The 18,340-nt window shown below is 37.1% G+C and overlaps 1 protein-coding gene across 29 annotated transcripts in view; it reads right to left on the reverse strand.

The window, feature by feature from the left end:
* Positions 1 to 12,730, reverse strand: part of LOC18434961 (uncharacterized) — a 46,461-nt gene extending 33,731 nt beyond the window's left edge. For 14 of the 29 annotated variants that reach the window (XR_016058227.1, XR_016058229.1, XR_016058234.1 and 11 more), the window contains exons 1-4: positions 12,546 to 12,730; positions 12,366 to 12,417; positions 8,684 to 8,795; positions 8,445 to 8,570 (exon numbers count right to left, since the gene is read on the reverse strand). Coding sequence is in view for 5 of the 29 variants with exons in the window: in XM_020667736.2 (XP_020523395.1) it covers positions 8,445 to 8,570; positions 8,684 to 8,753 (196 nt within the window). In the remaining 24 variants the exon portion in view is untranslated. Of the gene's footprint in view, positions 1 to 2,549; positions 2,766 to 8,444; positions 8,571 to 8,683; positions 8,796 to 9,025; positions 10,087 to 12,365; positions 12,418 to 12,545 lie in introns of those variants that run through there. The other 15 variants (XR_016058228.1, XR_016058241.1, XM_011625431.3 and 12 more) reach the window with 4 other exon arrangements.
* Between the last annotated feature and the right edge of the window lie 5,610 nt (positions 12,731 to 18,340).

Raw genomic sequence — 18,340 nt, forward strand, 5'->3', positions numbered from 1 at the left:
ATCTTGTTGTTCAAGCCAACCGTGATCCCAAGATCCAGCCTTTGGAGACTGCAGGAACAAGACGTCATCAACCTTAACAAAAGTGGTTGCTTTCTTGGAAACCCCAGACCACGTGGCTTGGGGGTCTTTTTAGTCGCCTAAAGCAATATAATTCTCTCTTCTCAGGTTTTATCGACATTGTCGACTTAACAATGGCCAAATCAATAGCTTTCCCAGAAGACTTCAAGAGGTTCAAGCAGACCTAAGAAGAACCCTTAATTGTAGAGAGGGACTCAATGATGTCATTTCATGGTCATCAAAGTCTCTAGCCAATGTCCGTGGAGATTGGAATCCATCTTTGGCCACATTTTTCATCTTTGCAGGCCTCTCGAAGTCTCCTTCAGGCACACCTTGAAGGAGACCAACAAAATGGTTGACTATCTACATACGCGAGGATCATGAGTGGCATCTAGCACCTTTCTATATTCAGCCCACAAGGAGGCCTGGTACTCTTTTGATGATGTGGAACCTTCTAACAAACCATTTCTTGGTTCCTACATAACACAATGTAGAGCACCTTACTTGTATATTGCAATTTTTGTGGAGCACCCACCTAGTGGATGGCAATTTTTTTGCAATGATGAAATGAAGCACTTCAATATACATATAAGCCAACTTTTATCAAATACGAAGGAAATAAAATTAATAAAATTCAAAACAGAAAATGTTTTGTGCAAAAAATGGAAAACAAGGAACAAAGTAGGGAGAAAACTGAAAAATCAACAATAAATTGGGGAAAACAAATTACAAGACAAAACTATATTTACAAACATAGGCCATGCTAAAATTAAGAATATTACATTTTTTTCATTTCTATAGATAACTTCTACATACCATTCTTAAAATAAAGTACATATTTGAAGAAAAATAAACGACGAAGCTGTTGGTTGACGAACAAAAACGAAAGCTACATGAGATGAAGCCTAGATGAATGTTGATCTACAGTATTTTGAAGAAATCAAACCATGTCCTGATCTGCATGTGCCAAACCTTGAATGTGTACCAATAAGAATACTCCTCACAAAGGGTCTTCTGGTTATAATGTTGAAGGTACTTAATTATCATTGACAGTATGACATGTTTTGAGAAACGCCTCAGAAAAAGCCCCTCATCTTTTCATGGACACACCTGACATGCTTCTCAACTCAGATTAACCCCTATATAACAAGTTAGCTCTACATCTTCCCAACATGGGACTAAATTATGTCTTGTCTTTCTAATATCTTGCATCTCGTTCTTCATCACCAATTCCTAATCAACAATAGCTTCGGGTTCAGCTGTCTTTTCTTTCATAAATAGGTCATATAAACTAAAAGGCAAAATGCAAGGTAAAGTTATCACTAGTTTTGCACTTGGAACTATGTGTCCTTGGGGATGATAATGTATCCCCTTTCATGGAAGAATTTGCCTAACTTTGGAATTTCTTTTCAAAGAAATGATGAAGTCTAGTTCTCCACTTACGTTTGACCCCCTAAAAATCTCACCACTCCTCTTACAAATATGGCCTTTCCTTTTTTATTATTCTAAAGACTTCAATAACTCCCAATTAGATGCCTTGCCAAGTAAGAATTTAACAAAAGTGGTACCCAACAAGTTAAACAAAGATCTGAGGCATCTCGGTCCATAGACATTGTGTCACGTCCCCACTCCCGGCGGTCCCCACTGGACCCACAGAGGGCCAAGCCTGGGCCCACCGGAGAACCGTAGGGAGTGGGGCTACGACCACAGGTTACGAGTTCCACTTAGGTTGGAGTGCGCTCAACACCTTGAAAAGAGAAGGAATTTTCGATATCAAGCCAACCACAAAAGAAACGAAATACGAAATAAAATATACATAACCATAGCTTGCTAGACAAAGAAGTGCCAAAATACGTATAATTGTCCAAAATAGTACATATAGGTCTAAGGCACAAAGGCCCGACATCAAGACATTACCAAATCAAAATGGACTATATGGCCAGACCGCCAACCAAAATATACACTAAATAATAGAGCTTCAATAGAAAGAAGGTAAGGGATCCCAAGCATGACCACCAAGACACGCCACTCCAATTACAGCTGACTATCACTCTACATGGAAGAAAAATTAACAGACTGAACTGTAAAGCTCAGTAAATAAGAACTAAGTGCCATGCATTCATGCTTACAAATGTTCTATCATGTCAAAAATCAAGGTTTTAAGCAAGTCTTACAAAACATAGAATCGTGTGTCAAATTCATATTTAAACATACATGTCATATATGCTTTATTTCATGATGGAGTAATAACTAATCAGATCAATCAGATATGATTGTAATAAGAAGTCAATCAAATCATTCAAGCATGAGCATTATAACAAATGAAAACATTTAAGCATGCATAAAACCAGTATAATCAAGATTAAGAGATACCAACTAAGTCCTGAAGTAGAAGCCCCACCCATCAGGGCAATCAAATCCTGATGCGTAGAGCCTCTACCATCACAACCAGGAAAAAAGCACCACCAACAGGTAAATCCATTGCATAATACCTCACACACGCACACGATCCCCAGCGTGCTTTGGGGCTTTGATAGGCATTGGCCTTGCAAGACACGACCCTCTCATGTGCCTTTCTGGCGAGAGAGCATTACACTACCAAATGGGTCCCATTGAGTAGTGCCTCACATAAGTTTTGGGGGAGCGACCACCCAAACACATACACTCCTAACTCTCATCCTATCATAAAGAGCAGGGAACGAACACAGCTGCCGACACAAATATCTCATCAGATCATAACAAAAACATGTCTCTATGTGCACATATCTTATTGAAAGCATGTTATCATATACACATATCTTATCAGAAGCATGTTACCATGCACACATATTTTATCAGAAACATGCTACTATGCACACATATTTTATCAGAATCATGTTACCATGCACACATATCTTATTATAAGCATGTTACCATGCATGGATCATATAATAGAAGCATGTCTCCATGCACATGAATCATATTAGAAACACGTCATACATATAATCACAAGAAACATCAACATATCCAGAGCATGCTATACATATAATCACAAAAAACATCAGTATGTCATATTATCATGCCTATCAGCTCAAGAGACATTATCATATCAATAGCATGCTATATATTAATATAATAGATATCACTGTCATATTATCATGTTTATCAATTCAAGAGACAATATCATGTCAGTATCATGCTATATATCAATGTAATAGATAACATTATGTCATATTATCATGCTTATCAACTCAAGAGACATTATCATGTCAATAGTATTCTATATATCAATTTAATAGAAATCACCATGATATATTATCATGCTCATCAATTCAAGAGATATTATCATGTCAATATCATGTTATATATCAATGTAATAGACATCACTATGTCATATTATCATGCTTATCAGCTCAAGAGACATTATCATATAGCATGCTATATATCAATGTAATAAACATCACTGTGTCATATTATAATGCTTATCAGCTCAAAAGACATTATCATGTCAATAGCATGCTATATATCAATGTAATAGACATCACTATGTCATTACTAGTTTTTCCACGTTGAACATTGTCCACCTTTAAGGGCATATCATTAAATTCAAAGATCATTTAAACCTACAACCAATTTCTTGATAATCAAGAATCATAACAAGATAACTTTTGTCAAACTATTTGATTCTCCCGGATGAAACTTCTACTTTACGCAGCAAAAAATCTAGGGTGACACCCTACTAGAAAAATGACCATAACTTTCAAATCATAAGGAATTTTATTATGATTCCAAAACCAATTTTAAAATAGACTCATCTATCTAAAATTTCAAAGTGGTTTCACATCATTCTAGTAAATTTTGGCCAGTCAAAAGCTTCACACAAAAACATGTTAAATCCCTGGATTTTCATTTCACTAATCTGACATGCTGCAGTAAATTGTTAATAGCTTTCAAATTACATGAGTTATTAACAAGAGGTATATTCCATGTGAAAATACATTCAACATGCTACTAACCCATCAAAATTCACGGTCTAAGGAAATGTTTAAGGTACCCTAACAATCTCTCAAATAGGGACCACAATTCTGGAAATCAAAATACACTTTAACAAAATTTTAGTAAGCATGCACTCACACTCACACGCACACATACACACACACAAACACTTGAATTTCACATTTGAATTAGGTAAAAAACATGCATTAACATAAGCATGAAACCATGGAAACTAAATCTACTTACATTGCTCCAATCAAAATCCCCAAGATGGAATGTTCTACAAGCTCCACTTCGGTTGTCAAGCTTCAAGTGGATTGAGTTCAAGCTTCAAAGGTTTAAGGCTTATGGGGTTAAAGGGCTAAGGGTGAAGAAAAAGAACAAGGAGAAAGAAGGACAAATGAGGGAGTGGAGGGGTGAGGAGAGAGAGTTAAACCCAATTTATGAGTGGAAGGGGGGTACATATAAGCATGGGGGATAGAAGCATGCATGTGCCACATAGACTAGAGTGATCATGCATGAGGAGAGAGAAGGCATGCATGAGGAACACAATGATCGGGGTGGAAGCATGCATGTGCCACATGGTACTCAAGTGATCATGCATGAGGAGAGAGAATCCATGCACGAGGAACATAATGATGGGGTGGAAGCATGCATGTGTCACATGGCACTCAAGTGATCATGCATGCGGAGAGAGAAGGCATGCATGAGGAACACAATGATGGGGGTAGAAGCATGCATATGCCACATGGCACACAAGTGATCATGCATGAGGAGAGAGAAGGCATGCATGAGGAGTATAATAATGGGGGTGGAAGCATGCATGTGCCACATGGCACATAAGTGATTATGCATGAGGGGAGAGAGTGCATATTGTAATCATTGTGTGGGGGCATGGATGATGTAATCATGTGCATTGGGATGGGTCTGTTTTTATGGGGATTCGTGCATGGTGCATTAGGATGCGCGTAAGAAAATATTCGGAGTACGGATCATGACTTTCTAACGGTAGCTCAAATCTGAGCGATTTTCGTACTGTCAGAAAGCCCGCGATCCCTACAATAACACAGTACCACTCAAAACACCAGATAGACGTTATTCAGCAAATCGAGAAAGAAATATGAGGGAAGCATTAGTAGGAAAGGATTCAGGATGCAAACGAGATCAACGAACCCAAAAGTCCCAGTTCTTACACGTTGGGCACCAGTTCCCAAAGGAAAAGTGTTTCACTCCAAATGAGTTTGGGGTGGTCAGAGGCTCAAACTGAGATCTCTCTGAGATTTATAAGTTCTATTTCCGTAATGCCTTAAATTGGATGTTAAGACTTCAAATCATGGTCAACAGCCTGCTAAAAAATCAATGATGAACTTTGTACCCCTTGAGGTGTTATATTCTTTCTTTTCATTATTAAGCCCTTAAATCATTCTTTTTCCATTTAGATTATTTATGCAATTAGTGTTTAAAGGTTGTCATATTCATAATTTAGCAAATTTAAGAGTTCTTTTTATCATTGAAATTTTGAGAGTTTGTTAATTTTAGAAAGTTATTTCTTTCCATATTTTACAATTCAAGTAATTTCTATTTTTGTTAAGGTGTTCTATAAGAGGATCCTTCCATGTTATATAAAGGCCAGATATCCTAACTTATAAAGGAACTATAACGCTGGTCTCAAAGAAGCTGGAATTTAGAAAAGTAAGGAAAATTAAGAATAGCTAGACTCCTAGCCAAGTTAAATCTAAAAAGGCTTGTACACTATAATACTTTTGGTATAAGGAGGTCGCAATCATCTACAATTGTTAGATGTGAAATATGACATCTTAAGGCGTGTTACAAATTTGAAAGAAAAAAAAATTTGACTTTGAGCTATTCAATGAGACAACCCAGCTGCCATATGTCAAATCCAATGGCCAAAGTTCACAATGAACTCCTTGAACCAAAGATAAATGGTCATATTGTACACTTTTCCAACATGAATATCATGTAAGCCTGTAGTTGAGTAATTAAATTTGGGTTTCAATTGCGGAGATAGGTCAATTTTTGGAGAAGAAATTCCTCGAATCTTTTTGCAAAGCAAGTGATTTTATGGATTGGGAAAATGTCCTCTATGGCATACAGCCTTATTTTCTTTGTTTGTTGTGGCACACCCAACTTCATTTCCTACCCTATGAGCTACACAGCCTTTGTTTCTATATGTGGTGAGGCAGACCCATCTTCATTCCTTTCGTCACCAACATTTGATCTCTTCACCAACATTTGATCACCTTGCAAGCCCCGCCTCCATCCTTTGTAGCCAGATACAAGCCCCCTCTATCTTATGTTCCCCATCATGATCAAAGCCAGCCATCTAACCTTCTTTACTTCATCCCCTCACAACCTACAAAACAGTAACACCATCCAAACCCTAAATACACTAATTTGGTACCAACCTTTCCTACATACCTAACTTTTGAAGACTTCAAACCCTAATTCTAACCTCATATAGCCCTTACACAATCATCTACCTTCCTAGACTGACAAAATACAGCAAGGCTTACCCCTTCATGAACCTACCATCTACCCTAAACATTGCCCTAACCCAACCAAACCCTACCACATAACCCTAACCCTAGCAGTACCTCATCTAAACCTTGTATTATGAAGGCCCCTCCGTCTTTAAATCTTTGTAGAACTCCTGATCTCTTTAGGACTCCTATTCCCAGCAGGAACCCTAACCCACTTAAGACTCATAACCAAATTAGGAATCCCAACCCACATAGGAATTCCAATTTTGTTAGAAATCATAATCCAACATGGACTTCCCATCCAAGATCAATTATCTGATCCTGTCTCCTCAAAATCCCACTAGGAGCTAACCCCCTTGTTCCTCCATCAATAAAAATCTAGCTGGGAATGGGCATGGCATCTGATTGTCAGGAAACTTGTAATTATTCTAGGAAATATTCTCTCAAACCAGGACGGATACGGTTGTAACTTGCAATTATTCTAGTAAACATTCTTTTAAACCATGATGGATAGGGTCGTCACATTAAGGGCAAGTCCATTGGAAATGAGAGGGCATACCAACTTTCACTCTATTGAACACATCATTCTTTAAAGCGAAGAAGAATGTGCTCCATGTGTACATGGATATCAAATTTACATGGATCTTCGTTTCAGAGATGAGGAATAGTAGAATGCCAATTAGAAGGTAAATCACCTAGCAACAGTTGGGCAATGCCTACCTATCTTAAAACAAAGAAGAATCTGCTCCATGTGTACACGGATATCAAATTTACATGGATCTTAGTTTCAGAGATGAGGAATATTAGAATGCCAATTAGAAGGTAAATCACCTAGCAACAGTTGAGCAAATGCCTAGACCAATACACAATACCTACATTGAGCATATTGCACATACAATGTACATTACTTTAATTCAGAAAGACAATATTATGTAGGTACATACTAAAGCAGAGAGATTCTGCATAAACATTTGTGAAAAAAAATGCAAATTAATGAATTTTCACAATAGAAGATACATAAAGACCAAGAAAAGATAGTTTCATGACAATAAGCAAACTTTATGAGTTTACCAGAAGAATATCAGTGAGAGAAATAATAATAATAATATGAGCTATGAAACCCATTTAAACTTATTTCATGAAATTTTCTTTAAATCAAACAAAGTTAAGCACGTGCCACTTGCCTAAGCCAATCGAAATCTCCTAAAACACAAATCGAAATCCCCTAAAACACACATAAATAACAGAATTGCTGCAACCCAGATTTTATATTATTAATACTCAAGGGGATTGATGTTTTTAATGTCACAAGCAGCCTGCTTTAAACTGATTTCTATGGGAAATCCGAAACAACGTGAAAGCAAGGTAAAGGTACCCAGAGAAGAAAACCACATCATGCCCATTAAAAACCATCTAATAAAGAAAAAGAAAATAACATATCCATAAGCATGGTCAAGTGGTTTCAATCGTATTGAGGGACGTAATTTCATAATTTAATCTACCCATATTACAGACTAATTTTCATTCTTAAACGGCATAAATATTATGTCTTCAATTGCACATGCATTGCCAGTGCAAACTAGTACATCATTTTGTTTTATATTTCATGTTATTTAGTATACTGTTTTTTTAATGTAATCATTGTAAGTTACACACATTTCAAATATAAGATTTATTCACTCTCAAAAGATGAATAATAAGTTGAAAAATAAGTTGAATCATTGTATGCCAAAAGATGAATAATAAGTTGAAAAAAGCTTTGAAGATGATCATGATGAAGTATGCCAAAAGAGAGAACAATATTGGAAATACAAAAACATGAACCTGAGAAACAAGCAACCAACTCATTTACCAAAAGTGAACAAAAATTGGAAGAAACAGATAACAGAGAAGCAGAGAGGTAATACGAACCTTGACATTGCACACGATTGGGAAGGCCTCGTCCAGCAGCTGGGCCAAGTACGAGATGATCAAATTTCTTGGGATTTGAGGGCGATGAGACCATATTTGCAGTTTGCAAATGCGTTAACTCCATGACTGCATCTCAAAAAAAATCTCGATCGCTTCCCCAACAAATAGATAAAATAAATAAAAAGAAATATCCTTATAGAGGAAGGGGGGGAGAGAGAAACCGCGTGATTTCAAGTTACCTGAGAAGAGAAGAGGCAGAGAGAGGAGAGGCAGAGAGAGAAGACATCTCCGCCCTCTGGAAATAGCCATTCCAGTTGCGTGTTAAACTTTTTGGCGCAGAGGGGGGAAAGCCTGCGAGCATCTCTATCAATGCACTTCTAATTCACAGTTTAAAAAACATTGCAATGAAGTTACCAAAAATAAACTTATCGGGGATGGCTAACCTTAAGTGGTCGAACCAAGGGTACCTCCAAATAACTATCATAATTTATTGGGGTTGGTTAACCTTAAAAAGTCGAACTAAGGGTATATCTAAATCTTAGATAATTCGCAAATTAAAAAACTTTGCATGGCCAACCTACCTATTTGACAGCTGATAAATCTTCATTTACCCCTGATTATAGAATTTAAGGCCTCATAAGTGGCGTAAATTAAGTAGATCGGTAAACCTGGTTTGGGTCCCTGGATACACAAACCTCGATATGTATCAAAACCTGGTTATGTAGATTCTAGTATATATAAAGGGTGCAGTTTGTATACGGACGCCTCCGTAGGTGTAGAGGTATGGTGCCCTTCAAAATTTAATCATTGTATATTTTTTTTATGTAAAATATTTTAGGATCATCGAAAAATCTATTTTTATATCTAATTATAAAATTTTTAATTTAAAAAATATTTAAAATCAAGTAGATCTATAAACCTATGAAAATCTTGAAAATTGACGGTATAGAATAATATGTTGTAAAATGCACTATTTCTAAGGCTTAAAATCTTTTTATTTTTCATAGTCATACATCTCGATGCCAAGATGATCAATCAAAGGCTCTTCAACGTTAAAACTACCTTTTTCCCATGGATTTTTGAGGCGCATCTGCAATTCTACATTATAAGGTAGCATCCTTATATAAACTTTTTCCACATGTAAAACCTGAATTTTGAAGACAATGTTATTTGCCTGGCTGCTGGACGAACCCAGTAAGTGAAAATTATTGTATTTGGCTCCATCAAGATCAAAATCAAGCTTTGGTTGATTGTTGTTAAAACAATTTAGCCGTTCATTCTATAGGTTGATAATTTTTTGGGAAGAAGTTATCAACAATATAGCAAGCAAATTAGCTGGATCGGCTAATATTTTTTTATCATTTTATAGGTCAAATTATCTCTCTCTCTCTCTCCATGACCCATAATAAATTATTCTCAAATTCCATCATATTCATAATATTGCATCGCATTAGATTATATAAAATTAAATATAAAATCCCAAGAAGTCCAAAATTACACTTCACATAGGTTCTTTTTTAGACTTATGATCAAAATGAAATTAAATTATTGCATAGGCTACTTGTCCTCTACAAAAACTTGATCCATGAGCAGCATAGGAAGCTACAACAATGTCAAACCTCTTCCTTTCAACTTCAATAGCCTATACACATGCAAATAGTAATGGTTCAATAGTTATAGCAACATGTTGGTTTTTCAAAATAAAAATTACATCATATTTGAAAATTACTTTGAAAATCAATTTGGATGTTAAAGAAAAAAATATTCACATTGAAAAAAATGCAATTTTTTTTCTTCTCAATTGAGAAACATTATCGTTTTTTTTATTATGTTGGTAGACTGTTTGGACGCCTATTAAAATATGAGAAGAAAATTTTATTTGCCAGATATGTCTATTTGGATGCGTTGCAATAAATTCTAAATTCGTATTTTTTCTTTATTTTTCTCATTACATAAAACAGTTTTGACCAACCTTGATTTTAAACTATGTTCTTTCATGTGTTTAATAAATTCCATGGGCATAGAGAGAAGAATGAACAACTATATTTTTAAATGAGTTTCACACCATTTCCATAACCCATGAACGATACCCCAGGTAATTAATATTATAATTCAAAGTATTGGAAGTTTTGCCACAAAAGAGAATACTAGAAAACATGATTACAACCAATTATATTTATGTGCCATATTATGATCAACGGTGAGCACAACATCATCCCAAAGTTCTTTAGCAATACGATCTCGCAGTTCATCACCATCATTTTTATCAGCTTGAGGGTTTACATCGTTATATTCAATATTTGTTCCTTCAACTGATCCATATGCAATTTCCCTATCATACTCCTCGTAGAGCCCATCATCACCACCTATTATAGTTCGGATATGATTATGTAAAGTGCAAGCAACAACGACTATCTTAACTTGTGTTTCATAAGGATATGTTGATGCCACTTTCAAGAGAGGAAATCTTTTCTTTAGACCGCTTCCCAGCAAAATGTAATTTTATCAATTGTTCAACCATGATTCATCGCGAGTTGTAGTCCAATTTGCCTTGGTTGGATCTTGAGAGGTAGGGGGGTTGCACTAACATGTATAAGCTGAATGACACACATATATTATGGATCAAATATTTCCAAAGCATAACATTCTGTTATTAACATCATTCCTTGGATCAATAACATATAATGCAGCAGCATCTAGATTTCTTGCATACCAAACTGGTTTCTATAATTTCATATTTCTGTGATTTTTCTTTAGATTTTTATGGGGATCTCCTGTGAAAACTGCTCTATTAAAAGCAACCCAAGAAAGATCAAGCCTTATTACTTTGGTCAGAAAAACTATGCCACATATCATTTGATTCTAGATAACAATAAAAAATGTCATGTGAATGAAAGTCACTCAATACTGTGATCAAGACCCTATGAATCTTATGTATTTTGTGGACGCCACTGAGCTTCCAAAGTGTGTCGAAGAGGAGTCTTTGGCAGCCCCCTTTCCACAAAACAAACGTGCACTTAAAGATGGTACCCATAGCAAAGGAAGCATGAAAATGAATACCATATCCCAGGCTAATATCGACAAAAGATTCCAATCAACAACGAAAAACATAAAAAAGAAATGAAGCTTATTCTAATACAAAAAACTGATACACTTAACAACAAGCAATCAAGGAACTGAGACTTGTGTTCAACCTCCTTCATAGTATGCACAAGTTATCCTAAGTTGATGGCCATAATGTGGTCCATAAACCCTAACAAGAACAACTTTGGTGGATTCAGCCTCTTAGAACTTAAGAGAACCATCAATACAAGTGTGTAATGTCTACTTCAACAACCATGCTCTCCTATGGGGCTTGAACTACTCTAAATTGTAAAGCAAGAGCTGGTTTTCATAATCACATAAACATATAGAAAACCTGGTGATTTCCTAAGCTAGTTTTTGTAATCATGGAAACCAATAGAAAACCTGGTGAATGTGAATTTCCTAAATCAAGCATAGTTCTGGATCCAGAGGTACAAATACAACAGGACTAAAACAGCTGTGTAATTTAAGCTCCTTCATATATGGATTCTAAAACAATCTCTAATAAGAGAAACAACCCAAATTTTATCCCATGGCATCCAAATGATGATGTTGAGAACACCCAAGAGAGAGATAGTGAGAGAGATTTGGACAATTTATTACAGCACAATCCACTGAACTGTAAAACATGAGAAAACTAAAGATTCCATCAAGCGAAATGGCATAAATCACATAGATTAGCAAAACCCAAACCCCGCAACATGATAAGAAAAATGAACCCACAAACCCCTTGATGATGGAGAGTACAGAATAAGAACAACATAACAGAGAAAAAACAACAGTTACAATAAACCCAAGAAAAACATACCCTCCAAAGAGAACTCAAATTTCCCTTACCATTCCTTTTAAACTCTCACCTCTTCTCAAAGCAACCTGGCTTCACGGTTTTCTGAACAAAAAGAGCACCTCTCAGAACTCTCAATTTCTCTCTCTCTCTAAATTTTAGAAATAGCCCCTCTCTCTAAATTTTATAAACGCCTTCTCGCAAAAACCCTAAAAAGAGTGGAATGGGCACACCTGTTTGGACGGATGGCTTCAACTCCGCTGCTTCTTCTTCAATTTGATTCCTCTGTGTTAGGTTTTGGAGTTTGTTGGGTTTTTATGGCACAGATAAATGGCGAGGGATGGCTTCAATTTATTTGCTCTGCTATAAAAAAATCTTTTGAGAGAGAGAAGAGAAAAAAGCTGTGAGACCTGCGCTTGAGAGTGGGAGACCTGGGAGAGAGGCTTTTTGTAAGTGCGACGAGGTTTGGGGAAAGGCGCAATTTGGGGGGGAAATGTGAAGAGGCGAGCCAAAAAAAATTGCAAGCTAAAAAAAATTGAATCCAACTTCAATTTTTTTGGATGACTGTTTTGCATTGGGGTGAATTTTTTTTTTTCGATCTAAAAATATGAGGAAAGGATGCAGTTGTCCAAATGGTCAACGTTAATTTTACAAAATTTTTGGATTACAGTCTAAAAATATTCCAATTACTAATCAAACTTATTCTCTGTTTTTAACTTGTACCATAAAGATTTTAATTTTGGTATCATAAATTTAGTGCTTATTTAAAATTATATATAAAATAATTTTTATAAATAAAAAAAAAATAAGACTTATTATAATAAAATCATGTCCTTCCAATCATATTATTCCAATGACTTATCATGTTGAAACCAAAATTTAATCATGTTAGCCAAACATAACTATATTTTTCATATTTGGATGGTAATGCATTTCTCATATTTCTTCTATACGTAGCCAAACAATAGTAATGTATTTCCCAAGTTGCATCTAAATACTACCCAAACAATGACAATCCATTTGCAGGTAAGGTATTATGCAGTAATGTATTACGCCCGTAATATATTTCACAGACAATATATTTCTAGGTATTCAAACGGCCCCTAAGGGAACAAAACATATAAGAACAAAACCCATTATGAAATATTTTACCATAAAATGGTTTATGAAAACGAAACCTCACCTGAACCCATGGAGAAGTATTTCTTGGGTTTTATTTTTACATGCGGAGCCACAAATTACTATTCACTATTTACAATATAATAAATATTATATAATATGTTATTATATATTAAATAATATATTTAATATATAAATTATATTTAACTAAATAATATAAATTATATTTATGCAAATAATATTTTCTATTAAACAATATGTTAGTTTATATTAATATAATATAATACTATATTATAATATAGAATATTAATATAATATAATATATAATATTAGGATAATATATATCATGTTACTTTATAGTATAATATAATATATATTACTTTATATAGTATATTATATTATGTTATATATTATATAGTATTATATTATATATTTATAGTATACATATTACTAATATACTTATATTATAACGTGCAGTTTGTATAGAACCTAGGCTCTCAGCAATCAAATTAGAGCCTACCTTCAAATAGTATTGAGAAATGTGGTTTCAATACTGGAAATCTTTGATAGCCTTAAAATATATTTTTATCTTTATTTATAAAGTTTAAATCTTCAAAAGTAATGTAGAACGAGAGATCTATGAAAACTTGAAAATTGGTGGTCCAAAAATGCGTTACAATAAACACTATTTCAAAAACTTGAAATCTATTTTTTTCTTATGTCCGTACATCTTGATGTCCAGACAATCAATTTGAGGTAGGCTCCAATTTGCTTGTTTAGAGCCTCGGCTCTACATAAACTTTTCCCTATATTATATTATATAACCGCCATATATAATATTCATACTATATATATATCATATATTTTACTTATATATATGTGTGTGGGTATGTGTGTGGACACTCTATTTTAAATTTGGCAAATACTATGGCTTCCTGAACTTTTAGAATCACACTTAATCTAGTAAACTCAAATCCATAGGTCACACAACCTACCTTGTGACCCAGAACCAGTCTGCCTGCTCGCCCTATAGAAACCATGTTTTGATCTAGATTTCTGTAAACACCCTGTTTTACCAAAAACATCATTAAAAATAGTAAAAAAATCCGTTTTGACCCAAATTTTTTCTTAGAGCTTCACAATAGGCTGAGGAAGACACCCACATTGAAAACCATCACTTTGGACAAGTTTTGGTTTAGGCAACATGGGTGTATCACCCAAGTCAACCTACAATTGACCTGTTTTACCAAAACAATCATTAAAAATAGTAACCTAAAGTTTCTCTGAGAGCTTCACAAGAGGCTGAGGAACACACCAGAAGTGAAAAATATCAATTTGGACCAAAATTGGCATGTGTGACACCGAGTGTGCCGCCCAGCCTTAGGCGACACAAGGCATGTGTGACTCTCAAAAGTTGACGTTTTGACAGAGAATTTGCTTGTTACACGTGCTTATCTTTCCCAACGAGTTTTAACCTTTATAAGGCCTCTTTTTGTGGTCATTTGACGAGAGAGATGAGGGTGAGAGAGAAAACCTATGATAGAGAGAGAAAACTTGAGATAGAGATAGAAACCTCAAAGAGATTGGAAACCCTAGAGATAGCTTCAGGAAACACCCAACCTCCTGGAACTTCAACCCTTAAGCCTAAGAGAGCCTAGACCTAGGACACCTACAACCATCCACCCTATACTGAAAAGACTTGCTGGCTAATATCTGGATCAGAGAGACAAAAGAGGATCGGTTCTGATACAGGCGAGCCCTAGAAGGCTCGGGAGTCCCGGGCCATCCAGCCCGGTTCGATATCATTTTCTTCCATTCTATCTCTTTTGCTTTTATTGTTTTCATTTTATTTTGATCAGTTTGTTTACTTAACAATCGTATTTTGTAATGTTTTGGATTATTTTGGCCCTACAACACATCTGAGAGTATATATGCTCGTTTTCGAGCAGATCTAGCCTCATATCTGAATTCAATTTGTTTGTTTTGCTTGTTTTGTGTGCATTGTGTGCTTGCCTTTATTTTAATTGTGTGCTTCTTTACACACTCCAGCATACATCGGACTGGGAGTGCCTGGGAAACCAGCAAACAAATATTTCGAAAACCCCAAAAATATGCATTAGCGTCGTAAGGGGAACCTAGCTTTGTGAGTCGAGGCGGTTGGGATTCGCGTAACTTTAATTGTGAGCGCCCCTCCGTAATCCTTTGTCTCAAAGCAACTTTGCGTATAATAGGACCTGGTGAACATCCTATAACAGGAGGTCAGGACCTATGTGGGGACCTATATCAGCCTAGCCGCATTTCAATAGTTAGGAACCCACTCTCAAGCCAAGCCTATCTATAATACTACGTCAAAATTTTTCGCGTGTTAGCTTACTTATTTATGTTGGTTAATCTTAGATCTTAGTTTGGACCCGCTTTTAGTCCTAACTGAACTCTCTGGGTCCAAGTTTAGGCTTGTACTCAGCTTAGCTCAGGTCCGAACCAGGTTTCGCCTTGGTCCGAATTTAATCCGCCTTAGGGTCCGAGCCGAGCTCGTTCCTAGCTCATCTCTGATCCAGACCAGATCCATACCGGGTTTGATCATCAAAATTCTCTGGGTCCGAGTCTAGGCTTGTACCCAGCCTAGCCTAGGTCCGAACCAAGTTCACACTCAGGTCCGAACCTAGGCCCCCTTTTGGTCTGAGCCGAAGGCTCGGCCCTAGTTTATCCTTGATACAGTCCTAGTCCACACCTCGTTTGATCATCAAAACTCTTTGGGTCCAAGTTCAGGCTTATACCCAGCTTAGCCCAGGTCCGAACCAGGATCACACCCAGATCCAAACCTAAGCCCCCTTTTGATTCGAGCCAAGGGCTCGTGCCTAAACCAACTTTGATCCAGTCCGGGTCTACACCTAATCTGATTATCACAACCCTCTTGGTCCAAGCCCTGGCTTGCACCCAGCTCAGTCAAGGTCTGAACCAGGCTCACACCCAGGTCCGAACCCAGACCCACTCTTGGTCCGAGCAGAGACTCATACCAATCTAGTCTAGGTCTAGGTTCTAGCATAGGTCTAAGCTTAGAGTTGCCTCTAGAGCTAGACTAGGCTGACCCTAGTTCTCGGTTCAAACCAAAACCCATTGAGTCTAACAGGTATCATCCATTCTAGTTCTACCCTAGAACTTAGTTAGAGTTTTGCCCCTAGAGACATAATAGGTCTACCCTGAGGTGTCGAGTCTAGATCTCACCAAGTCTAGGAATTATGACCCATGGCAGAGCAAAGTCCAACCCTATGGCCCCTGCTCAGTCTAGATCCAGAGTACCTAGTCAGTCCTAAAGGCACCATCACAGTGCTCCCTCATAGATCATCCATAGCACTGGTGTCAGTGAGCCGACTCTCGATCCACATAAAACCAAACCTAGCCGTCCAAGCCTCCTTTAAGGCCACCCTTTAGAAGTCACAAGTCAACATGTTAATAAGGTTTGTAATACCCTGAATAATCAAGAGATCACGCCAGGGACAATCCTCCAGGACATAGAGGTTAACCTAAAATCCAGTCGGCACAATAAGAATAAGGCCCCAACCTAAATCTTTGAGTCAACCGATCTAAGTCGGATGAACCCCAATGGTCATATAGCAGCCCAACATTCCAATATTGGCAATCAGCCTGTTAGTGGGCGAGTGAGCTTACATACAACTAGGGCAAGTCGACCCAAGCAACCAATCACCAGTGAAGATCAGGGTCTTGACCTAACTTGATATAAAGACAATCATAAAGTGCATGCTTACTTTCAAGACCTCATCAACAGAGGATACACCATCCAGCGCACTCAATCAAGGAAAGTGATGTCAGAAGCTCAAGTCATAGGCCAAGTCCAACATTTTAGCTCAAACCAAGATGATCTTAGGGCTGTTAGCCTGCCAATCCAGCCCACTACGAGCCAGGGGTCTAGTTCTAATCATCACTCGAGCCTAAGGCTACCTAGAGGGCAGACTCGCTCTGGCAATAATCATGGCATTCCTTCACTCTTTCAATCCAGTGTTGGGGCAAGAGAATACCCTAATCCTAGGGATAGATCATCCAACCAAGGTTAGGGCCAAGTAGACCTAGCCGCCCAAGATCAGAGGTCTAGTCGTCATAACAGCTTGAGTCGTCCATCTCAGTTAAGTGGTGATCCTATCCTGTAGGCCTTAAATGGCCAAGTTGTGCAACCTCTGAGTAATGGGTATGCTCTGACCCAATTCAACTCGGGTGAGCCTACAAGCCGACAACCGGCACATCAAGTTCAACACTTTCCTCAGGTTCAGTCCTTGGGGTAACACCCTACATGGGCCCAACAGTCGGTTCATACGAGTCACATACCACAAAATCATGTTCAACAGACATACAACCGAGCCAGCTCACAGCTTAAACATCTGCTCAATTCGCTCGTATGAAACACCTCTAAGACTCTTTAGAAAAAATAAGAATATGGGATTTCTTAACTCCTAAGGCTTATGTACAAGAAATTCTAGGAAACCTAGAAAATCTACCAGTGGGGTTTGTGATGCCACAGTTCAGAAACAGATTTTTAGGGAAAGAGGATCCTGAGTCATACATCAACGCTTACTTATTGATGGTCCACACACTGCGAGACCGACCCAACCAACTTAAGGTCATGTTCTCGCATAGCTTAAAAGAAGAACCTTTGATGTGCCACCGAAGATTCATGAAGGAGGACCCTCAAGCAACTCGTGACGAAATGTTCAGGCAATTTTCCTCCCGCTATAGTGGAGGAAGACCAAGGCCTGTCACCCTTAGTGAGTTAACTTCCACCAAACAGAAGTCGGGCGAGTCTCCTTCCCTGTTTATAACCAAATTTAGAGAGGCCGCTATGCGAGTCATTGAAACTCCACTCCCTGAAGCTATGAAGGTAAGCATAGCATTAGAG

This window comes from Amborella trichopoda, chromosome 6 (assembly GCF_054954075.1).
Source record: "Amborella trichopoda isolate Santa Cruz 75 chromosome 6, AtrichopodaSantaCruz75HAP2 v2.0, whole genome shotgun sequence".
Lineage (NCBI taxonomy): Eukaryota > Viridiplantae > Streptophyta > Magnoliopsida > Amborellales > Amborellaceae > Amborella > Amborella trichopoda.